The sequence below is a fragment of the Pogona vitticeps genome, chromosome 3 (genome assembly GCF_051106095.1).
Source record: "Pogona vitticeps strain Pit_001003342236 chromosome 3, PviZW2.1, whole genome shotgun sequence".
NCBI lineage: Eukaryota > Metazoa > Chordata > Lepidosauria > Squamata > Agamidae > Pogona > Pogona vitticeps.
The window spans coordinates 74,719,228-74,743,901 of NC_135785.1; the positions used below are offsets into that span (position 1 = coordinate 74,719,228).

Sequence of the window (24,674 nt, forward strand, 5' to 3'; positions counted from 1 at the left end):
AGTTCCTTACACATAAAAGATATTGCAATTACTCCGCCCATTCTATTCGACTTGCACACTCCTAAGCGGCACGACAGAACAAGAATATAAAGACCCAGCAGGTTGCCACCGTCCCAGAGAAATTGCTTTAAAAAACAAACTTAACCCGCCAGCTCTTTCCCTCCCTGTTCCGCGCGGCGGACTGTCCAAAACAAATACAGGAAGCGCTTTCAGCGTCAGTTAAGATTTAAATATGTGTCTGAATTCCCATTGGATCGTTCTCTGGTTAGCGTCATCGTGCTATGACCAATTAGAACGCTCCGCGCTTCTTTTTTAAAAAACAAGTTTCACAGAATCGGTCGTCGATTTATCCTTGCGCGCGAACAGCACGAAAGAGTTCCTCGTGAGGCGCTCCAGTAATGTTAGAATTCCGCGGCTCGTGAGACCCAGTTTTGGTCACTAGCTAAAAAAATGGGTGGGGGTAAAATTAACAGAGTAGAGAAGATTAGTTGCTATTTTTAATTTCTCTTCAGGAAGGAGCTGAGGATATCAGGTCTGTGGCGCACAGTTTTGCGTGGCGGCGGAGGGATACAGCTGGGGAGTGCCACAATTCGGCAGAACAGCTACAGAGCGCGGGATTTGAAGTGAGGTGAGTGGTTGCCCGAGAGCGCGCGCACCGAAGGTGTCCATTTGAAGACGGCTCGCGGAGGGGAAGGGGGAGAGGAGAGGTCGTGTCTGGAGACCCAGAGGAAGGGGGGGTCTGTGAGGAGGGCGCCTGCGCACACAGGTAACGGACGTTTCATTGGCGTCGAGAGTTCTGCCGGTGGAGAGGCTCTTCGGGGAGCCGGGGTACCGGGAAGAAGAACCACGGGCTGGTCCACCCCGCAGGCTCCTTCTCTGCGTGGGTTAAGTAAACGGAGAGTTGGGAGGGAGCGAGGCTGCGGTGGGGGGCAGGAGAAAGCCGGCGAGTGCATGTTTACGAAGGTAGTGGGGGGGGGGCCGATAATGTACGGTGTGAGGACTTGGCTTTGAACGAGACTGAGGTGGCTGGACTTTCGGGCCGTTGAGGCATGTGCTTTGAAAAACGGGGAGCTGGCAGCCTGAAGGATTGTGGAGGCAAACGCCCTCTAGGGAAAATATAGGGGCAGGAGGTTGATAAAAGTGAGAAGAGCCTCAAGGAAACTGTGATCTTTTAAAAATTATGTAAGGCTAGGTAAATGGGGGAGGGGAAGGTAAATAATAGCAAGAAACTTGGATTTGCTGCTGATGGAAAATTTCCTGAGAGGCAGGGATTATCCGATCCGAGCAAGTCCACTCTTTAGGGGGAAAGTGGCATCGCGGTGCGACTGTTTTATACTCAAAACACAGTTACAAGATGTATGTATATTGGTTGGCTTTCTCATTTTTTGCTGAGATACGGTACTTGGTTTCCAATAGACTTGTAGTATTATTTTTTTCCTGGTGGGGTATTGTATTTACAGGTCCAGTCCTAAAGGACTGTGGATATCATGTTTATTTTGTTAGATTGTTTCTAACTGTATCCTCTGGGAACAGTTGCCCAAATAAGTTGGAAAGCATCAGCCATATGATTTTCTAAATCCACATCTGAGACATAGCTCTGCTTCACTCATTTTTGAGAAGGCTTTAAATTAAGTGTGTCTGTATACTTTTACAGAGATCATACTTCTTTTAATGGAAGTGCCAAATAGTTCTTATGTGCTTTAGGATTCTTGTGTGCATGCCTCTATGGATGTAGTACAGTCCTATGTGGGCAGTTACTGTAATAATTTGTCATAAACATGGCTTTAGTCACCACACAGATTATCCTGAATGAAAGGTACAGTGTTTCAAGTGATACTGTATCAAAGTGTCATATCTTTAGTTAAGCTAAACAGCTGGCGTAAATATGCAGTGTTATGTTTTCAAACACATTCAAGTGATATAGCTGAAAATGCAACTACTTTAGAAAGCACCAACAAATAAAAAGACCCAGAATTACTTACAAAATACAGTATATGAAAGCCTTGATAAACAGTATTACAGAAGCAAGATGTTGAAGTTAATTAGTCTTTAACTGACATCTGTGGATCTTGGTCTGATTTGAGAGCTATGTGGATTTAAATATTTGGAGCTGATAACCAAATAGAATGATGTCTTCTAAATTATTGGAATTAGTTAATGTGGCTTGAATAATTTCAAAGTTTTGTGGCTGTATAATTGAAATAAAACAAAATATACATTTGGAAATTGCATTATGATTTAGGTATTTGACTGCAGAGCTAGAGGTTGGTAGTTTCCCTCACTGCCTCCTTCAGGGTTGTTTTAAGATCATTAAGGTGATTATTTTTAAAAAATAATTGTGTATTAAAATCCATCTTTGTATCATCTGATTAGGATGATGCTAGTAATAAGTGTTCATTGAAATTTTGTGATCATAATATTGTTCAGTCCGCACAGGTAAGATATGCAACCGGGAAAATGCCACTTTATGGGAAAATCGTTGTCATTAAAAGGGATGGAACTGATGGAACTCATTTTCCACTGACTGCAAACTCTTGTTTGTTTGGAAGGTGAGAGTAACCTATATTATTAAATACATTTGATGATTGCATGTGAGGAAATACAGTATATTGTGGATGTATTTAGGATTTAATAAGCTGTTCTGTATTTTAAAAAAAAATAGTAGCACAATTTCAGATGGTGGTACCAGTTACAGGTTTGCACATTGATTGAAAATGGAGTTGTGAAGAGCTGGCACAAAAGGAGACTCTTAGCTTTTGGAAAATTATTAAATTTTAGAAAGTTGCTAATTAACAGTAGTCAGAATTGTTCTGGTGATCTACATCAGTAGTTCTTAACCTTTGTTACTCGGATGTTTTTGAACTGCAACTCCCAGAAACCCCAGCCAGCACAGTTGGTGGTGAAGGCTTCTGGGAGTTGCAGTCCAAAACTCCTGAGTAACCCAAGGTTAAGAACCAGTGATCTACATTAACTGCATAATTCACTGCACGTAAATTGTCGTAACTGGCAAAATGCCAATTGCATCACTGGGCATGTGGTTGCTGTGAAATTGGATATATGCCTTGTTAGCTGAAATGAGTTACACAATTTAGCTTACACAAGTGTAAATCTCTGACAGGATTCTGGCTGTGGTATTTTAAATGACTGAGATATACAATACCTAGTTCAGATTGGAACTATGAAGGTGTTACTTATCTAGAACAACTTATCTAATTGGTAAGTTGAACCCTTACAGTTTATTATTTGGCTGAAATTCTATTGGCATAATTTTACGTTGCACAATTAGGATGATATCAGCAGGCTGTGACAATAATATTTAATTTAATTGAAAGCTTCTTATCCCCTGCTTCAGTATTTGAGGTTCCATATCACTCTTTTTTGCCCTAGGAAAGCCTTTGGGACGCTAAGCATAGGGAGGAGCTATTAATAGCCAAAAATGCTGCTCCTGATATTGGAACCACACTGCTCATCAAATCTGACTATTAAATCATTCCCTATGGCCTTGTGGAAGCTGTACAGTCCCAGGATATCCTCAGAAGAAGGGAATGATAAACTGTTTGAGTGTTCTCTACCTCGTAAACCCTGAAAAGGAGTGTCCATGTTAGAATTGGCTTGATGGCACATGAAAAAAAATATCAAGGCTTTCCTAGGGCCAAAAGAGCTTTGACATCTGAAAGGGAGGATAGTAAGCTCTTATTTATGTTTAATATTCCTGTCACAAGCTGATGGCATTTTCCTAGTCATCTGGCATAAAGTTACACCAATAGCAAATATTTGCTATTAGTCTTTATGTGGACAAAATATTAAGAGAAATGGGTTGAAAGGGTTAGTTTTAGGTTTAATTCCTAGAGAGTTCTGTTATTTCAGTCTGGGGGATTTTGGGGTATATAATTTGCAATAAAGTACTGGATTTGACCAGTATATTCTGCTACTGAATGTTGTTGCATCACACAAGCAAGTGGTATGGCAACCTCTAGGATTGTAATTTTAGATCTTTGGAGATTATAGTGGCAACAGTGTTCATTAAGGTTTGTGGATTTTCTATATGAATAGGTACCAAGTGAGAGATTTGTAGGTGAAGATAGTTGCAGTTTCTCATTTTCAGGCTCACCCCAGTATGTTTTTAAAATACTGTATGCAGTAGGACTCCTTGTTATGTTCTGTTTAAAAGTCTTAACGGACCAAAAAGGAATATGTGGTAGCTGCTTGTGTATAGAACAGGGGTCAGGGAACTTTTTTACCCCCACCCCCCCAAAAAAAATTATATACGCCGGCACTACTACCTTGATATGAAAGGAAGGAAATCATACATTGTTTGAATTCAAAATATTGAATCTACACAGGCTGTGTGTCAAACTAGCAGGATATAGCATCAATATCAATGGCTGCCAGGCTATGTACCGAACTAGCAGAATGCACCAAATTTAATAAAGATGTGCACTATTTTTGCTGGAACACATTGCACTCCAGCCATGGAGTGGTATAGGAAGTAGTAAGGTGTCCAACATTCCTAGCAAGTTGCATTAAATTTTTGCTTCCTCAGAGAGGATTTAATTATCATCAATGGCTGCCAGAGTGGTGCTAGCAATGACATGCTTGCTAGAGACAGCCAATGCAGAGTTGTGGGGGGGGGCTTTTCCTACCACTTTAATCATTCTGTGTGTGGTGTGCACAAAGGAACAAACCAGGCTAAGGGTCATGTCACCCACCCTGGTGCCACAGCCCAGTATCAAAGGACCAGTGTGCTATTTTTTTATCATCAATTGAAAACTCAGCAGTTGCCTAAAGGGTTGTGAAAGATCAGTCTATTTCTCAATCCCAAAGAAGGGCAGTGCCAAAGAATGCTGCAACTACCGTACAGTTGCACTCATTTCACACGCTAGCAAGGTTATGCTCAAAATCCTACAAGGTAGGCTTCAGCATTACATGGACCAAGAACTCCCAGAAGTGCAAGCTGGATTTCGAAGGGACAGAATAACTAGAGACCAGAGTTCCAGAAAAAAACATCTACTTCTGCTTCATTGACTACGCAAAAGCATGGCAGAAAGTGAGGAGGAATTAAAGAACCTCTTAATGAGGGTGAAAGAGAAGAGTGCAAAAAAATGGTCTGAAGCTCAACATAAAAAAAAAAAAACTAAGATCATGGCCACTAGCCCCATCACCTCCTGGCAAATAGAAGGGGAAGATATGGAGGCAGTGACAGATTTTAGTTTCTTGGGCCCAATGATCACTGCAGATGGTGACAGCAGCCACAAAATTCAAATACGCCTGCTTCTTTGGAGGAATGCTATGACAAACCTAGACAGCATCTTAAAAAGCCACCCTTCGCCCCCCCACCCCCCGCCTTAAGCCTTCTGTTTTGTTTGCCTGTTCCTTTTTTCATAGTTTTGAGTCAGTCTCATACACACACATCCACCCTCCCTCCATCCATTCATTTTCCACATACAGTACATTTAAACAAGCTTGATGAAGCCTTCTGTCTCTCGCACCTTCCTTCCCTCGTTAACTGGAGCCTTTCCCTCTTCCTGCTTGCTTGCAGGCGAATGCAAGCAAATGAATGCAGGTGAATGATGGTGGAAGCAGTCATTCACAAGCCCTAGATTGATTGACTGCCCAAGGGTACTTCTACAGAAGTAACCAATCAAGCAGGCTTATCTCTGATCTCTGAAAGAATGGATTTACTAGTGCTCTGCTGCAACCGAGGAAGTAACAGGGAGAGGTGGCTTACAATTTGAGGTTTGCCTGCAGGGGGTGGGATGGGGGTAGCACTCTCCTCATTACCCACAGAATTTTTACTTTTACCCCATTTGGGTAATTTACCCCTGTTCCCTGACCACTGGTATAGAACCTGTATTTGGGAGGCCAAGTCAGCGGGCCAATTGTTGGCAATCATCTACACTCCTGTCAAAACTATATTTTCGGGATGTATTGATGGGGGAAGAATAGTTGGCTCAGCTGAGGGGATTGAGTTCAAGAGTGGTTACATAGAGCAGCCTCAGGCTAGTTATGGGTAGGCTGTGGCATCTGAAATCTGTAATATCAGTAGTCGGCTTGTGGGGAGTGCAAAGTCATTATTGTATTGTCAGTATTTCTGTTGGCACATATGTCATCCTGGAGGGAGTTAGCTGAAGCCAAAAGAAGTTGAAAGGAAAGATTCATGGCATGCTAGCACTAAAACCCAAGTGAATTTTGTCTGGCAAAAGAAGTGCATACTAAATATGTGCTGTTAAGTACAGTATTTTATGTATTCTGTGAATAGCATCATTTAGGCAAATTTTAAGAGTGAGTGAATTGTTGCGTAATTAGAAATATAAAGCTGAAAATTATGTTATATTTAAAGGAAAAGAGAATGTGACATCCGAATCCAACTGCCTCAAGTTTCTAAAGAGCATTGTAAGATTGAAGCTAATGAAAATAAGGAGGTATGTATTGTTGTTGATTATGCTGATTTTTATTTGATATGTGTCTCTTTGAATTACTAAACTGAAAATTTCCTTTTCAGGTTATTTTGTTCAACTTAAGTTCTGTAACCCCAACACAAGTAAATGGAAATAATGTTACAGACCCGACATATTTAAAGCATGGAGATATACTGACTATTATTGATCGTTCTTTCAGGTGGGTATGAATTATATACACAAACAGCTATAGATTTGTAAGAGTTGGTGTTTGATATTGCTATCTCAATTCCAAAAAATAAGGGAGAAAAAATAAAGTGACTTCCCTTTTAAACACAGTGATACCGTCCTCATGGGATAGGTAGTACAGCTTGTTTTATTTCTGTTGTGTAAATTTTGCAACTTTAAATTTGTGATAATCCTCCAGCAAAACAAATATTTCAGTTTTGTCAACTAACCTGGAATTGTATTCGTGAAGGCTTTCACGGGTGGGATCTAATGGTTGTTGTGGGTTTTTTTGGGGCTCTTTGGCCGTGTTCTGAAGGTTGTTCTTCCTAAATTTCGCCAATCTCTGTGGCCGGCATCTTCAGAGGACAGCATTCTGTGCTCTGGTGTAGTTTGGTAAAGATGCCAGCCACAGAGACTGGCAAAACGTTAGGAAGAACAACCTTCAGAACACGGCCAAAGAGCCCGAAAAACCCACAACAATCATAACCTGGAATTCTTACGGAATAATGGAATTATTGATTGTGGTGCCTCTTCCAGTTTTTCATAAAATAAAGAAGGGAGGGAGATTTAATGCAATGACAAACTGTTGGAACTGAAATAAAGAACTAAGATTTGGGGGCATTTAGTAACATGGTACGTAGTTCCAGAAGGTCACTGATCTAAGTACAGGATAATCTAGTATTAAGACATCTTCCTATCTACACTCTAAACAGGTTTGAATACCCACCTGTGTCACTTCCACAGAAAAGACGTTCCAGGTCTCAAGATAAGGCCACATTACAGGTAATGTCATGGCAATAATAGTCAATGTTTCCATGTTTTGTTTGTTGAGTTACATAAAATGTGAAGAAATTATAGACTGAAAATAAGGAAGGTGCTTATTCTAATCAATGGTCTACAATTTTTGGCTTGATTTAGTAATCAGCCAAATCATGTACAGTTATATCTGAAGATTCTCAGTCATCCAGGTGAGGTTATCTTGAAAGTTGAGGCACTGGAACCGGACTTCTTTCTTACTAGGTTGAAATGTTTCGCTACTAATCCAAGTAGCTTCTTCAGTTACTTCCTCAGACTGAAGAAGCTACTTAAATGACAGCAGTCACACTCCCACTTGTTTGATGGACTGTTTGGAATGTAATTGTCTCCATTCACAATGTATACATTCATGTAGACACATGTCTAGCTGATGGTGGGAGCTGTGATGTGTTCAGCATGTAAGAGGGGAGACTTAAACCTCCATTCCTGCACGTGGGGATGAGGTGAAATTTGTGCTTCTATGTATACACACTGCTTTGTACCTAAGAACCAGTCCATCGCTTCTTGTGGCATGTAGCCTTAGTGGGCAAAAAAAGTTGCCCATAATGTCTGAGGAAAGAAGAGGAACATAAAATGAAATACCGTGTTTCCTCAAAAATAAGACAGGATCTTATATTAATTTTTGCTCCAAAAACACATTAGGGCTTATGTTCAAAGAATGTTTTATTTTACAGTCATGCCATCTTCTGGTTGCTGCACAATACTGCACAGTGGTGGTGGGTGGGGTTTCAGTTAACTAGGGGTTATTTTGGGGGTAGGCTTATATTGCGAGCATCCTGAAAAATCGTACCAGGGCTTATTTTCAGGTTAGGTCTTATTTTCGGGGAAACTGTATGGAAATATGGTCTGTAAAAGGGTGCCTTCACATTTCACTATATGCAGTCTCCTTAAGTATGATTTTTACCTTAAAATGTAGATTGTTACATACCTTGATTCCACATGTGTACACTTTGGCCTGTGTTTAGAGAATCCTTATGCCACTGCTTATCTCTCAGAAGTAATACATTTGTAAGAGGCTTCACTAACAACCATGGAAGCATACCTTCTCATCCAGTTTTGGTGCTCGTACCTGTTCATATAAACTATTGATCCACAGGATTTTAAACAAATTTACTTAATATTTTTATATTTCTTTTAATTAGTATTATTTAACATCATAATTTGCTTAACTTAAATGTTAATTGTTCTTCTGTTTTTATCTACTTGTATTAATGTTTTTTTCTCAGTATCTTTTTCAGTTTTGTTATGAACCACTTTGTGCCTCAGTCAGATAGATGGTCAAACTGAAATTTAAAAAATAACGAAGTATCTAATTTTAATCGTTGTAATCAACGAAGTACCACTAGATTTCAAGATTATTTTTATGATCACTTTAGCTGCTGGAAAACTGCAGTGTTTGAAATTCAGTAGCAAGTTGCAACTACAGTGGATCCATTGAATCAATGGAACTTATGGAGGAGTTGATTCAACAAATCTCCATTGATTCAATAGGTCTGCTCTAGCTGGAACTCACTACTGGATTTCAGCCAATGTGTTCATTGCTATGATGCATTTTGTATGAATTTACAGGTTCTTCATGTTCAGCAAGACTTGTGCTCTCAGGATTCAAAAAACAGAAACCCTCAGATTCCTGGTTAGTACTTCTTTTTTCCTTTTTAGCACCAAGTACGTTTCTATTCCTAACATAACTGGAAATAAGAATATATAACCTCTGTAAACAGTTAAGTAAGGTTCAAGGAAATAATGATTGTCAACTTCAGCTAAAAGGCAGAGCAAATATCTGGAGTTTCTGTAAATTATTGTTTTTTCTTTTGCTTCCATTCATATTGAGTCATGATGATCAGAGTTTACAAGCTAACAAATCTTGGGTTAATATAAAGATAATTCAAACATTTTATAGCATATTTGTATACATGAATTTAGAGATTATTGCATTGAAGAGTGTTTAGCAATTTTTTTAAAAAAAATAGCCATATATAGTTTGCATCTATTGGGGAAAAACGCTGTATTAGAAATACACTTGAATTGATCTTAAATTTAGATCAGCTTGTTCTCAGCATATTTGGTATAGTTTTTTTTAAAAAGCTGCTTATGTCAGTAACTGCTTGTTTCTCCTGATAAAAAGACACAACAACTTTTCTTTGAACCTTTGGACGCTGGAAAAGAATTGTGTTGATTTGACAATCATCTTCTAACCAGCTGTTCTAAAGGTGAATGGTGTGCTGTGTGAGTAGAAGAGTGGCACCTAAAAGAGCAGGGGTGGACATGCATCCTCATGGTGTAAATGATGCCTGATCAAAGCTGTAATTAATGGCTATTTGCTCAGAGTAACCAATCACGTGCTTGTAACACTCACCAAACTGATGGGAGAATCTACCAATAGAACATGTATTGTTCAGGACCTTTTTGTTAAACTGGCTTCCGAGCTAGAATCAGCAGTTTCTGATTTGTTTTGTGTTAAGAACACAAACTTCTTGCTCAAATTTAAGAGCTATTAAGAAATATAATAGCTAGTTTTAGATAAGTACCTGGTTTGAAAATGTGTGTATTGTATCTCCTCCCAGACAAGGAACTTGAACAAGGGAATCAAACTCCTGATGGCAGTGAGAAGGGAAGATCTCAAGAACTTGTTACTGGATGGAATGACGCATCTGAATCTGCATATAAAATATGTCAATCAGAAAGAAAAAGTGAGATTTCTTTTTCCAGTGAACATTCTGTATCAGTGAAGTATGAAGATTCTACAAAAAATATTGAAGGAAATAGTGAGATATGCGGTCAAGATAATACTCTGAGAAAAGATGATAATATGTCAGGAGGTGTTTCACAAATTCCTAATAGATTTGTGGCTAATTCGACTAGTACCAACACTGTAATGCAGAAAGATGATTCACATGCTGGAAATACTAAAAATCATGATACAAACAGTGTGGTATCCAGTCCAGTAAATTGTGATGTGAACATCTTTAGAAAGTCATCTACAAGAAGGTCATCTGCAACACGTTCATCTGCAAGTGTTTTGAATTATGCTGCAAAACAGGAAGAAGACAGTGAAGACACAATTCCATTGAAGATTGAACACCCTGAAGAGAATAATCCAGAAAAATCCAAAGAAACCAAAAGTGCTTGTAACGATACCATTAGAGCAAATAGGCAAAGCGCAGAATATGTTCATGAACCATGTTATATTGTGTCACTGGACTATAATGATGGAACAAACTATTCTCAAAAATCAGTATATCAGACACTGGGAGCAGGTGCTGTAGAAATCAAACCAAACCTAATAGATTCTTTTGGATCTGTTGAAAGTGCTTTATCTACACCAAAGTCTAATAAAAAGTGTTTTCAAGTGTATTCCAGTCCATTTACTAGAAATGCCAGAAGAAATAGTTTTTCGAAGTATAATGTTCTACCAGTTGAGCTAGATTCACTGAATGAAATGAAGTATGCAGAAGCTTCATTTGAAATTGAGGAATGCTCATTGGATACTAATACAGGAGAATGTGAAATCAATGGCTTAACTGGTCATAAGTGTTCTAAAATGGGGAGGAATAGCAAAATGATGGTCACAGATATAATACAGACTCCAAAAGAACAAAAAAATGAGGTTGATGTGAATTACACCCCAAAAGATGGAAACTCTGGAACTGTTGTCTGCTCCTTGGACAGTAGTAACAGCAAAAGCCCCAGAAGGAGTTTTAAACAGAATAACAACTCTGTAAATAGAAGTACTATGATGAAGAAATCAACAGAAGAATTAGTCCTAATCACTGCTGCTTCTGATGTGGGTAGAATAACTCCTGCCCAACTATCTGATGACAACTTTGGCAGGAACTGCCCTGAAGAACACACAGAGAAGATAAAACAGCCAATCACAGATGCTTATGAACAGAATGTCAATGTGAAAAGTAATATGCCAGTATTTTCAAATCTATATGAAAGCAATGTACAAACACCAGCTGAAGCTGTTTCAGAAATGAATGTGTCAAGTCCATGTATATCAAACAGAAAGCCAGGTAAATACTTTCAACATCTATTCAAAACAAATTGTCAATACTGTATATGATTTCTCCTTGTCTTCCAACTGCAATTGCTCTTTCATTATCCAGATATATTTTCCAGTCTATTACTATTTTTAATGAAAAAGTTGGAAGGGACATGGTGGTGCTGAGGTTAAATAGCAGAAACCTCTGTACTGCAAGGTCAGAAGACCAAGCAGTCGTAAGATCGAATCCACGTGACGGAGTGAGCTCCCGTCGCTTGCCCCAGTCCTGCCAACCTAGCAGTTCGAAAGCATGTAAATGCGAGTAGATAAATAGGTACCACCACGGTGGGAAGGTAATGGCGTTCCGTGTCTAGTCGCGCTGGCCATGTGACCACTGTCTTTGGACAACCGCTGGCTCTGGCTTGGAAACAGAGGTGAGCACCACGCCCTAGAGTCGGAAAGGACTAGACTAAATGTCAAGGGGAACCTTGAATTTCAAAGTAGTGCACTGAAAGGTTTCCAATCAGCGTCCTTAATCAGCCCCCCCCCCCCCCCGCTTCTTTGAGCTCGGGCGAAACTTCCTTTCAAAAAATTCAGTCAAAAGCTAGTTGGGTTTTCAAAGATTTATATCCATTTAGATAACTAATCTGGAAAAGGATCAACTTCATTAGTTTTTTAAGGATAATATGTTAATTTTGATACATTTTACTATTCTTTTATAGAAATTAAAAAATCACCTCAAAAGCGTAAAAATATTCAACTTGACATAGTGTTTCAACCACTTGGAAAAAGAAAGAGAGTCTCCTTTGGTGGCCAGCTGAGTCCTGAACTATTTGATAAACGTCTCCCTCCAAACTCTCCACTTAAAAAAGGTGCAATTCCAGCAAGACTGAGTTTACCATTTGGAAACTCACCTCGAGCAGTTCTGAAAAAAGCTTCAGGATTGAGACAATCTATAATCAAGGTGAATTGACTCATTTGTTTTAAATACGGAAAGTATGTTTGAATATAATTTTTCATGCTGTTCCTGTCGACTGCTTTAAGTTGGTTTAAAAAGCTTTGGAATTATTTTTATTTATAAATTCCATGAGCGTAATGCCACTACAATGTAATAAATTCACAGTATTAGGAAAGTTTGGTGACATGTCATTGGGATAGAATCAGAAGGATAAGATGTTCCAGAAATTCATGATCATATTTTTTGGGAGAGCAGTATAAACTCATTGTTTGCATTACTCAAACAATAATTAAAGATACATTGATTGTTTTGTGGAGATTGTGTAGAAGGCTTATATGCCTGACAATGCCCAAAAGTGACTGAATTATTATTTTAAAAAAATGCGAGTTGAAAATTGAAACCATTGGATATAAATTTTTAACTAGTACTTCGTCTTCCTAATGCTAAAGTATTTTGAAACTAACATTATAAAACCTTGTTTATTGCCACATGCAACAATATTAGTTTATATTCTGTTATATTATCAGTCAACATGAGTATTCCAACTCAGTATGTTATCATATTTTATCCTTTTAATCACTGTATAAATTAGAATGTGCAGACAGGTGGGGTAGAATTTGAATGAATCAGATGCCCAGAGTCTACCTTCCCCTGCTCAATATATTCTAATTGACATGCCATTATTTGACGAGGTTCTAATTTGAAAAGAAAGCAAAAACATTCTTCAGAATGTCAATTAAAACTAAATCAGAATTCTTTGTGAATTAACGTTCCCTTTGTTTGTATCTTGTTTTTTTAACAGAGTTTCACTGAAAGGGAGCAAGGCAATATTTTGATTGAAACAGCTTCCTCGCCCCCGGCTGCCCGCAGGTCCCCGGTCGCCTCCCCTCTGGCTGCCCGCAGGTCCCCGGCTGCCTCCTCCCCGGCCGCCTGCAGGTCCCCGGCCTCCCGCAGGTCCCCAGCCGCCGCCTCCCTGGCTGCCCGCAGGTCCCCAGCCACCTCTCCCCCAGCTGCCCGCAAGTCCCCGGCCACCTCCCCCCCAGCTGCCCGCAGGTCCCCGGCCGCCTCTCCCCGGGCTGCCCGCAGGTCCCTGGCCCCCTCGGCCTCCCACAAGTCCCCGGCCGCCTCCCCCCACGCTGCCCGCAGGTCCCCGGCTGCCCGCAGGTCCCCAGCCGCCTCCCCCCTGGCTGCCCACAGGTCCCCAGCCGCCTCCCCCCCAGCTGCCCGCAGGTCCCCAGCCGCCTCCCCCCCGGCTGCCCGCAGGTCCCCAGCCGCCTCCCCCCCAGCTGCCTCCAGGTCCCCGGCCGCCTCCCCCCCAGCTGCCTCCAGGTCCCCGGCCACCTCCCCCCTGGCTGCCTCCAGGTCCCTGGCCTCCCACAGGTCCCCAGCTGCCTCCCCCCCGGCTGCCCGCAGGTCCCTGGCCGCTTCCCCCCCGGCCACTTCATCTTGTAACACACCCCAAAGAAAAGGCAGGTTCTCTGTTTCTCACGTTGCCTGCACATCCCCAAAAGAACAGAGTTCTGTTGTCAAACAGGTGGATGTGAATAAAGAGATCATTGAACTGAAGACAGGTGGACCTAGTGAACAAGAATCTAAAGTTTCTGGGTCAGTAAGGAGAAGCAAAACCTTTGCTGTACGGAAAAAATCCTTGCATAGGAGAAGTGGTGCTGTGGATGCAATTCAATCTAAAAGACGAAGTGGTGCTTCTGAAGCCAACTTAATAGGTTTGTTACAGTTGCTTTTATTCTATATTTTCAGTAAACAACAGAATGCCATAACTAGTTTCATAAAAGTTTATTTTGTAACTATGTATATATAACATTTGATACATAGTTTGATAACTAAGAAAAATAGTACTACATATTCGGTAAATCTGGTGATTGCATTGCGTAAATATTTTAAGTATGAAAATAATTATTCCTTATAATCCTGGACAATTTTCATTCCAGTTGCAAAGTCTTGGGCAGATATTGTAAAACAAGGTGTTCCAAAATCACATTTGAGGACTACTGCAACTAAATGTGGACCTAAAAAGAGTTCAGCAAAGAAATCTACAAAACAATCAAAGGTATATCTTGAATTTTGACCAGAGCTTTTGGCCATTGAATGAAGCCCAGAAAACAGCCTATTTTTTAAGTGCCAAGAGACTAGATTCTGTGGTATGTTGTAACTGGTAGTGCAGAGGGCATGTGCCATGTGGCTCTAGATTCATGATGTCCCATACTCAAATTCTCCCAATTTTCAGTGTCATCTTGATCTTGTGAAACTTTTGCCAGTCAGTGTTAGTTTAGGCAAATAAGTTCAGCTGGGTTGAGGCAGTTTCTTTAGAAAGGAATATCATATCAATAATTTACTTTGAGATCTTCTGCCTTCTAAAACTAGCCATGCCTACTGCTCAGAAGTTTTAAACATGGCTGAAATATGTGGGAAAAATGCTTCAGAAAAAAAAACAGTACCTATCCTGGAAATGAGTAAGCCCTTGCACCCTTCACCTTCTAAGGAGAGAATAAGCTGAATAGAAGTCTCATGGCATCCACAGTAGCCAAGGAGATAGAGCCGCAAACAACACTTCCACCTCTTCCGAAAAGTTAAATCTTTCTACTTTGTCTTAAATATTTTCAATTTATGAATATACACTTTTTTCTATATTCAGCTTACTATATTTACAATTATCCTATCTGGAATATATGCTGCTTGTATGGCAAGAATATGAGCCATGAAGCAAGAAGTCTCAGCATGGAACTATTGATCTTAAACCAGTCATGCCCTACCAGCATTGTTTCTAATATGGATATTAAAAACAACAATTGGATAACCTTATAGGTAATTGGGGCTATTAACCTTGATTGGCCAATCAAGTGAAGTGGGCAGTGCAAAAACATGAAGAAGGGTTTCCAGCATCCCCCTTTTCACATGGGCAGTGCTTGTCAAAATAGGGAACTGCATTAAATATGCCATATAATATAGCAGTAGGCATGACATTGCATCTGGCCAAAGAAAAGGCCTTATGTTTTGGGGTGCTTTTGAGCAAGGAAAGGTAGGCAGCAGGTTTACCCATTTTAGGAGGAATATGGAAAAAATGGTGAATAGAATTTATTGGCAGTACTACAAAGGTCCTGGAATTCAATATCCAAAATTATTCTTTTAGTAATTCTAGCTCTTTATTTAAGAGCTCCAAGGTACTCGCTGACAGAGTACAGTGGTGCCCCGCAAGACGATGTTAATCCATTCCATTGAAATCGCTGTTTAGCAAAAACATTGTCTTGCGAAAAGCGTTTCCCCATTGGAATGCATTGAAATCCATTCAATGTGTTCCAATGGGGAAAATAGTCGTTTTGCGAAAATCGCCCATATGGAAGCCATTTTGCGAAGCGCTGATCAGCTGTTTAAACTGCTGTCTTGTGAAGCATCAGTCCCGAAAACACCCGTTTTGCGAAGATTGCCCATAGGGAAGCCATTTTACGGAGCTGCTGATCAGCTGTAAAAATCGTCTTGCGAAGCATCGGTCCCGGAAAAAAAAAACTCTTGCGAAGTACGGACCGAAACATCATCCAGCGAAAAACGCCCATAGGAAACACTGTTTTGCGAAGTGCAATGGTGATTGCAAAACCTTGTCGTGCAGATTCGATCTATTGATCCAAAGCACTTGCCCAAATTGGGAAACAATAAATGGCTTGTGGAATAATTTTGGACTTGAAAACTTGTAATGCTGCCGGACAAAGCGATTTCCTGAATTATAGTAAAAACAGGATTGCATTTGTTTGAGCTATGCATAAAAGAGAATATAATGTGAGTACTTCGACATTTTCATTGCTCATAAAGACAAGAAATTCTGGAGTCACCAGTTGTAATCAATGCTCAGTAGCAAGCAATGATGCTACATGCCTCTGGGTCTCTTCACACCATTCATCTAGGAGGATCTCAACCATAATACAGTATTTAAGTAGCCATTTGTGGATAACAGTTCATAAACTACTTACCAGTGATGGCAGAATACTACTTTCATCCAAAATCCTGGCTTGCCCCCAGTCTGAGGGTCCCTGGCTGCCTTGCCTGCTCACTTTTGCAACCACTGTGTTTTACAATCAATGTATTAGGAGTTCTCTACATTGTGAGAGGAAAAAACTAAGGAGACTTATTAAAATGTTGTCCAGGTTCTGGAGTGTTTGTAGATACAGCAGTGCCCACTTATTAAAAAGGAAACAGTTATGTGGAAAAGGAAGCCAGTAGTCCTGGTATCCTATCAGTCCAAGAGTGTTATGGGCTACTGTCAAGACTGTAGCGTGGTTCAAAGCTGTTAGTAAGGACATTTAGCCTACTAATACCTCTTCACTAGAAACAATACCCAAGGATAGCCATATACTGAAAATGTGATTTTCATTTAGTTTTAGTAAACGTGAAGGAATTGACAAGATTAAAAGTAAACCAAAGTCAGAATTGTGTATGCACATCAGAAGCCAATGAAATGTTTGATGATGATCTTAGAACTGCAGAGCTGGAAAGGACCCAATGGATCTTTAAGTCCAGCTCCTACCATGGAAGCACAATTGGGAATCAGACTCTCAATCTCTGGCTCTGCAGCCAAATGCCTAAACCACTGAGCCTATCTAGCAGTTCTTTCTTGATCATGCTGCAATGCTTTTTGTGTTTTCTGTTTTTCAGAACAATGCTTCCGTATTAAAAACTCCAGTAAGAAAATTCACAGGTCACTTTACTACAGGTCATGCTAACTCTCCTGCTCCGATTGTGGTCGGAAAAGCTCACATCAGCACTGTGAATTTAGCTGCACAAGTCCCTAAAGTGATGTACAACTATCCTTTGAAGCAACATTTTGACTTAAATGAGAGTTTTACAGGCAAGTTATTTTGCTAAACAGTTGAAGATACAGTATGTTGATAGTCACTCTGCTTATGCTGCATTTGACCACTAGATCAAAACAATTCTTTTGTGGTAGACATTTTTCTTTGAATCTAAGCCATTGTGCTTACTTCAGAACTAGATGCACAGATGGGTGAAGTTTTAATCAGTGAGAAGATCGTTTACAATGTGTGTAAGGACTATTTTGTGTATAAATATAGGTAACTTCCTACATGAAGTGTAGGAAGAGTGGTCGCAATGACCAGATAGGCGGGGTATAAATGGAATAAATAAATGAATTTAATACAATCATGTTTTGTTCTGACGTAATTGTCTGTGACTAAATATCAGGCAGCCAGATGGTCACCCTTATATTAGTTAAAGTTTATCAAATGTTACGCTAAATTATAGTGAGGTTTATTCTGGAACCACACAGTGAATTTTTCCCCTCACTTGCCTAACTCATTCTGTGAAACAAATTCACAATTTCCTTTTTAACAACATCCTAGTTTAATAAACTCAATAAGTATTGCCAGTTAAAATAGCTGATTTTGGATTATTTAAGTTAGGCAGATTTGCATATATTTGCTTATTTTTGTAATTCTGGTTTTGGCATTCATACTGAAAGAGGAAGCATGCAAGACCGTGATAACTCCAAGTTATATCTTTGGAGCTACTAAAATTGCATTTGACTTGGTCTTGAAAATATATCCTTAGTCCAAGACTGTTATGGGCTACTGTCAAGATATTTTAAGGGGTAGAAAATTAAAGGTTACCTATGCCTCTCTGAACTCAATACGTAGTGCAGTACAGTACTTATAGGGCATTGAATGTGCCTTCTTATCCGGTGTCAACTTCACATTTTCAACTTCACAATGCAATAGTTAAAAATTTTGCTTTATAGTTTTGCATAACTGCATATAATTTGTGTAATATAAAGGAAAAGCATTGGAGAGAGGGCGGAAAGAATCTAATACTAGCACATAGATGAGACTGGCTATTTGAGGAGACAGCTTTGGAAGAGAAGAGGTGAAATGGCTGTTAGTCCCAGTGAAGCTAATGGGGAAGAGCCTTGCTTGGTTATCTCTTATTCAGGCCTTGCCAGTGAGAGAGGCAATTATTCCTTCTGTTCCCACATAAATAAAGGAAAGATATTGTCCTGTGCGCTCATTGTTCAGTCTTGCAAATGATGCTCATAGTGTTCATTTGTGTGCTGTGGGAAATAAGATGCTTTTGTTTCGGCATAGGTCCACACTTCACTGCATTCAGTATTACACTCTAAGTCATACAAGGGCAGTATCTAGATGGGATTAATTGTCCCTATGTACGTTTCCCTTCCTCCTCCACCACCAGTTAGCAGTCACGGTGGAAAAATAAAGTTGTTTGAGAAACGTCTCTGTCAGCAGTGCTAAGAGCTTCTTTGTTTCCTAATAAAAGCATATTAATTCATAGGTGGTAAACTTACATATGTGTACCTTATTCCAGAATTCTATGAGGGTTTTTTTTTTTGCTCTCTCTCTCTCTCTCTTTCTGTGTGTGTATGTGTGTGGGGTGTGTTTTTTTTTGAAAAAAATTGCAATATACTTCAGAATTTACCCTTAAGCTTGTCTTTTTCAAAAGATGTAAAAAGCTTTTCAGGTTGTTGCTGCCTTCCCCCAAAAGCCAATAGAAAAGGAGGGAAAGCTTACCCCTCTCTTCCTATGAAAAGAAGGCATTGTATCCTCTTGGGATTTTGCAGGAGGTAGTAGTAGCAAGAACATTGATGGTACTTGCTAAAACATGACTTGCAGAATGAAAGTCTTCTTCCTTTTTCTTATCTATAAGGAAGTGGTTTTATTTTAATCACTAATAGTCATTTTTTTTCAGAAATTGACAGACTTACCTTCATTCTTTCCTGGCAAGAAGCAGGTGTAACCCCTCCTTTCCTTTCCTCATTCTTAGGGAAGTAGTGATGGTGATGGTTTCTCCCACTCATTGGACAAAATCATGCTGTGTAATTACAAGGGCGTAACTCAACATTGTGCTCATGGTAGTCACTAGAACACCAACATGGGACTATCATCCATACAGCACTTCCATCAGTACAATGAACAATTGTTCACACAAAGAACATATGACCTATTGAGGGATCAAATTGGCCTATTTTTTGCTGCTGGGTGTAACACCCAGCACACTTATGCAGACATAACAAAATTTTGCCCACTGCTTTTGGAAGCAGCAGCAACATCTTGCTGCCTATAAAAACTCACCAGGAAAGGGGAATCAAAACTCTTCTGAAAGAAACAAAGGGAGCAGGTCCCCCCCTTTTGTTCTTTTGTAGACAGTTCCTTTTTTCAAAAGTCCAACTATCACCCAAAAAAAGCACTTTTGTTTTTTCTCACTAGAGGATCAGGAATCAAAGCAGATTAGTTTTTCATAAGCAGGAGTATTGGTGTAAGGGTGAATCTTTGCCTGTATCGAGTAGATAACTGAATTTATTGTGCTACAGGTGTAGTGTATTTCTTTTTGTTCTCCTTGTGCAGTCATCTATAACATTTAACAAATTAATAATGACTAGGATTTCATATATCTTTATCAAGATATTTTATTGCTTTTGCAGCCCTATAGCATGTTGCATTAGGTTTTATGGCTATAAACTAACATGAACCTTACATGCTTGAAATATTTCTATAATGTTTCAAGGGGGATTGGAGCAGTCAAAACAAAGAGAGAGTGAATTTTTAATAGTTATGTTTCCCCATTTTCTGAACTGCATACAAAAGTATACACAGTGAGCATTAGCAAAATACTAAATGTTTTGCAGGGATGGCTGAGATGTTCAGTACTCCACCAAGCAGGGAGCAAGAAGAGTCTCTGTTTTGTAGTGAAAAAATGAAGCTGCCAACACAAGAGGCCATCTCAGAAATTAATGCTGAAGCAGAAGCTGGTATGCATTCTTGGTATTGTTAAGTAATTTGATTTGCCTGAAACCAGATTATGCTACAATTAATTTAAATTTAAAAAACGGTACTTGCAAAGCCCCTCTTCCTCAAATCCACTAACTTGTATATTTTTACACAATTTTTGGTTCAAAAATTTAATGTGGCTTCTTGTGTTCTTTGCCACTTAAAACTATTCTGCAGAAAGTCTCTAGGGGTTGCAGTTCAAGTTAGAAAAGGATTCTTAGCATGACAGGAAAACAATTGGGATGTTGCTCACTCTGTCAGTCTGTCTGTTCTTATGTGTTCCACTTGTGTTCTAATTAGATTTTCTTTAATTTTAAGAAATCACACAAAATGCACTATAAGAGATAAAAACACGTAAAATCTAACCATTACTCATAATCATATAAGCCACTCCCTAGATTACAGATGGCGTTAGGGATGCCGCGAGGGTAGGATGATTCCACCCATACTGCCAAGTGTCAGATGAATGGATATGTGGTCTCCCAAAGAACCTCTGTCCTGATTGCATACAACCCTTTGAAACAATCAACAGACAATTAGCATTTATTAAAGGCATAGAAATGTCATTGTGCTTTTTAGATGATTCAGTAACAGACTCTGGAATCTCATTTACCAGTTCTGTGCTATGTGTGGGCTGACAATCAGCACCAATGTCAGGTGAAGGCCATGAAGTATGGATTAAGAGAAAGAAATTTCCAGCCTTGTTTATTTTGATTTGATTCACTTTGGATAAAGATTCATTGTTTTTAGGGGGTGGCCACCAGAAATATTTGACTATGATCATGGACCATATATCAGGAATGCAGTATATCTTGCTGCCGAGCTGTAAGTTGACAAATTCTGTGGAGGATAATTGCCTGAGAATGCAGTGGAAATAAAAAGTGGTGGGAATGGCTTTTCGGGCAGATAGCTGGCTCCAGAGTTTGACCACCCCATGTCCACCTCCATGAAGTTCTCTATGACTTCAAATTGGGCCCTTTCTCAAAGCCAAGGATCCAGCCCCTGGAGCCAGGGATCAAGCACCTAGCCACAGAAATGTACTGCAAAGAGAAGGTAGGAGACATGTGACCAAATTGTAGAGGAGATTCCACCTCACCCTATAGTGTCTCCTGATTGAAGAATGTTGTTTATTTTAGATGGTAGCATTTTGTTGATGGATGTTTTCCACATCAATTACAGAGAACAATAGTTAATTTTAAAAAAAACTTTGTGTCTGTAATATGTATTTAACAATCTTTTACTTTTAATATATTTAATAGAAGAGGGGCTTGCACCATCTTGCAATGTATCAAATCAACAAAGACGCGACAAAGAAGATATGGTATCCTCTTTCTTTAAGGAAGAGCCTCAGATTTCCACTCTTGACCACAATGACCTTCAGATGACTCTCAGAGGAGCAGATGGTGCCTTCAGAGAAACTGTGGGGAAGGATAGCTTCGTAGTAGCAGTAAATCATACAGTTGGTACTGAAATGCAAGATAAAAGTCAAGAACAAAAATCAGAAACAGTTAAGTTGCTTTCAGGGACCAAGAGATCCCTGGAAACACCCAAGCAAAAAACAGAACCTGTTGAGGCATTTTCAGGTGTTAAGAGGTTCCTCAGAACACCCAAGCAAAAACCAGAGGCTGTGGAGGCATTGTCGGGAGTCAAGAGGCTGTTGAGAACACCCAAGCAAAAACCAGAGGCTGTGGAGCCGCTGTCGGGAGTCAAGAGGCTGTTGAGAACACCCAAGCAAAAACCAGAGGCTGTGGAGCCGCTGTCGGGAGTCAAGAGGCTGTTGAGAACACCCAAGCAAAAACCAGAGGCTGTGGAGCCGCTGTCAGGAGTCAAGAGGCTGTTGAGAACACCCAAGCAAAAACCAGAGGCTGTGGAGGCGCTGTCGGGTGTTAAGAGGCTGTTGAGAACACCCAAGCAAAAACCAGAGGCTGTGGAGGCACTCTCAGGGGTTAAGAGGCTCTTAAGAACACCCAAGCAAAAAACAGAGCCTGTGGAGATGCTTTCAGGCATCAAGAAGCTTTTGAGAACACCCATGCAAAACCTGGATCCTGTTGCAGATGACATTGTCTGCGCCAAGTTGATGAAGTCTCCAGAGGAAATGTCAGAGGAACTGATAGGAAGTGATATCAACAGACAAGAGAAACAAAGAATACAGGCTAACATAGATGATGGTATTGACAAGCCGGAGAAAAGAGTAAACCCCATGGAAGACTTTGAAGGAATTCAACGGTTGTTCAGAGCACCAAAACAAAAAAACAAACCTGTGGAAGATCTAGTTGGCATCAGTCGGCTATTAAAAACACCAAGGCAGAAGTTTTTGCCAGTTGATGACTACTTGGGATTGCAGAAGCTTATGGCAGAACCTAAACAGAACTGTTTAAGTCCTGAAATGGATTATTCGGGTATCAAAGAAATGTTGGAAACTACAGATGAACAAAAGGTATGTAATCTGTATTAAAGATTTTTTAAATTCTCCTTCCAGAATTCAGAAATGTCTACTGACCGTCTAACATTTTCACAGGTCTGAATGGGCTGCTGTAAGTCTTGTTCTGCCAAACCTTTTGCACAAGCCTTAATCATCATCTCAGAAAGATTTTGAGAGATTCTGTTTCTGTAGCTTATAATTTTCTCCAGTCCATAATACATTATTGTACAGTTTTTCCTGAGGCTTGGAGTGAGACCTGCCTGAATGGGAATTATACTGTATTTAAATCCCTATCATTTAAAAATGTTGGAGAGGAACATAAGTGAAGTGGTGTCTCTCTCTCTTTTTTTCCGATAAGAAAATGGGACCTATTGTAATTGATCACTAATACCTAATCTTGAGATAACTAAAGTATATTTATATTTGTATATTTAAAGATATAGTCATAGCTCTATAAATTCCCCTTTTACTTGTAAAATAAAGAATTTTAATTTGGGTGGGGGTTGTGATAACTACCTTCCACCTATATGTTTTTATTTTTTTTACCTATTCCATTCCTTAGGTAGATACCACTGTACAATAATTGTATGGTGCAAACAAAGCATAGATGCACTTGTGGCTTTGTTATAGGGATATTGCTGTTTTTCATCTCTATTGACTGAAATATTGTTGCTTATCTTAGTAAGTCAAGAGTAGGCCCATTGACCCACTGATTATTGGGCCTATTCTAATTGCAATTTAATATGCTAAGCAGTAGAATTTCAGCCACTATAATCTTCGTGCACACGTCATATTTGGCTCATTAATTACTATGGGGTGGTCTTGTTGGATAGTTAATCAACTATCTGGATAGAAACTGGCAGATTGGAACCTAGATTAGGACTGCCACTACATATTTCTGAAATAACTAAAGTAACTATTTTTGGAATGAAGCATTCATATTTTTGAAATGTTTCAATTCACCGTAACAGTGCAGTCTGGGACTTTATACAAAACAATATTCTAGTCTACAATATTATTACCATGTTTCCCTGACATGGTCATATATTAATTTTTGCTCCAAAAAAAGCAGTAGAGCTTATTTTTAGGGGATTTTTTTTCCATGTACAACAATCTACTTTTATTCAAATACAGTCATGTCATCTTCTGGTTGCTGCACAGTGGTGGAGGACGGGCTTTCACTTAACTAGGGCTTATTTTGGGGGTAGAGTTTATATTATGAGCATCCTGAAAAAACATACTAGGGCTTATTTTCAGGGAAACATGATATATACCTTGAATAGTATGTACCAGAAGTATTCTTATGTCAGCTACTCTTTGCAATACATCCAGGGTGAATTGCTGGAATTTGTGAATCTCATTGACGAAGAGAATGGTTCCTACATAAATTCCAAAACTGGAAATGGTATGTATCAGTATTATTTCACTAAAATCCTAAATGTACAATATGTTTCCCAAACAATAATAAGTACTAAAATTGTAAATGGCAGTACCTAGAAAGTATGGACTTCTTAATATCACATTTATTTAAAAAGTACAAGAATTCAGTTGTGTGCAGTAGGTAACACTGAATTATTGGTACTCCTTCAATAAGCTGAAAGACCCACTAGCGTATGTGTATCTATCATTTATTTATTTAAAATATTGCACCCACCTTTCTCTAGAGCAGGGACCCCAACCCCTGGTCTGCAGCCCCATGACAGTCCGTGGCTTGGGCTGGACCAGGCTATGGAGACAGATCTCCCACCCCCCTGCATGCACTCCGACCCCCCTCACAGCCCCTGCACGTATGCATGCTAGTGCCCCCCTTCACAAATGCACCCTTTGCACATGAGTAAGTGCGTGTGATTGTGGCCTGTGGAGTTAAAAAGGTTGGGGGCCATTGCTCTAGAGGACTCAAGGTAACTTGCAATATTAAAAAACAGTGTGGGGGGAACACCAACAGCAGCAGCCCAACTCTTAGGCAGCCAGTTTAAGAAAAAGCCTACCTGAGGAGAAAAGTCTTCATCTGCCTGCAGCAGGATGGTAAGGAAGAGTCCAGTCTGACCACCCATGGAGGGAGGAG

At 39.8% G+C, this 24,674-nt stretch overlaps 1 protein-coding gene across 10 annotated transcripts in view; it reads left to right on the plus strand.

Annotated features, from left to right (window-relative positions):
- Positions 1-358: 358 nt before the first annotated feature.
- MKI67 (marker of proliferation Ki-67) overlaps positions 359-24,674 on the plus strand; it is a 31,280-nt gene continuing 6,964 nt past the window's right edge. Inside the window, exons 1-16 of one of the 10 annotated variants that reach the window (XM_078391215.1) lie at positions 626-766; positions 2,428-2,549; positions 6,341-6,422; positions 6,503-6,618; positions 7,340-7,409; positions 9,012-9,075; positions 10,007-11,458; positions 12,150-12,391; positions 13,188-13,288; positions 13,322-13,372; positions 13,532-14,109; positions 14,335-14,453; positions 17,048-17,240; positions 20,046-20,168; positions 21,447-22,624; positions 23,942-24,014. In XM_078391215.1, coding sequence (XP_078247341.1) covers positions 2,458-2,549; positions 6,341-6,422; positions 6,503-6,618; positions 7,340-7,409; positions 9,012-9,075; positions 10,007-11,458; positions 12,150-12,391; positions 13,188-13,288; positions 13,322-13,372; positions 13,532-14,109; positions 14,335-14,453; positions 17,048-17,240; positions 20,046-20,168; positions 21,447-22,624; positions 23,942-24,014 — 4,534 coding nt within the window. In that variant the 5' untranslated portion in view covers positions 626-766; positions 2,428-2,457. Of the gene's footprint in view, positions 767-2,242; positions 2,316-2,427; positions 2,550-6,340; positions 6,423-6,502; positions 6,619-7,339; positions 7,410-9,011; positions 9,076-10,006; positions 11,459-12,149; positions 12,392-13,187; positions 14,110-14,334; positions 14,454-17,047; positions 17,241-20,045; positions 20,169-21,446; positions 22,625-23,941; positions 24,015-24,674 lie in introns of all 10 variants that reach the window. The other 9 variants (XM_078391212.1, XM_078391213.1, XM_078391211.1 and 6 more) reach the window with 9 other exon arrangements.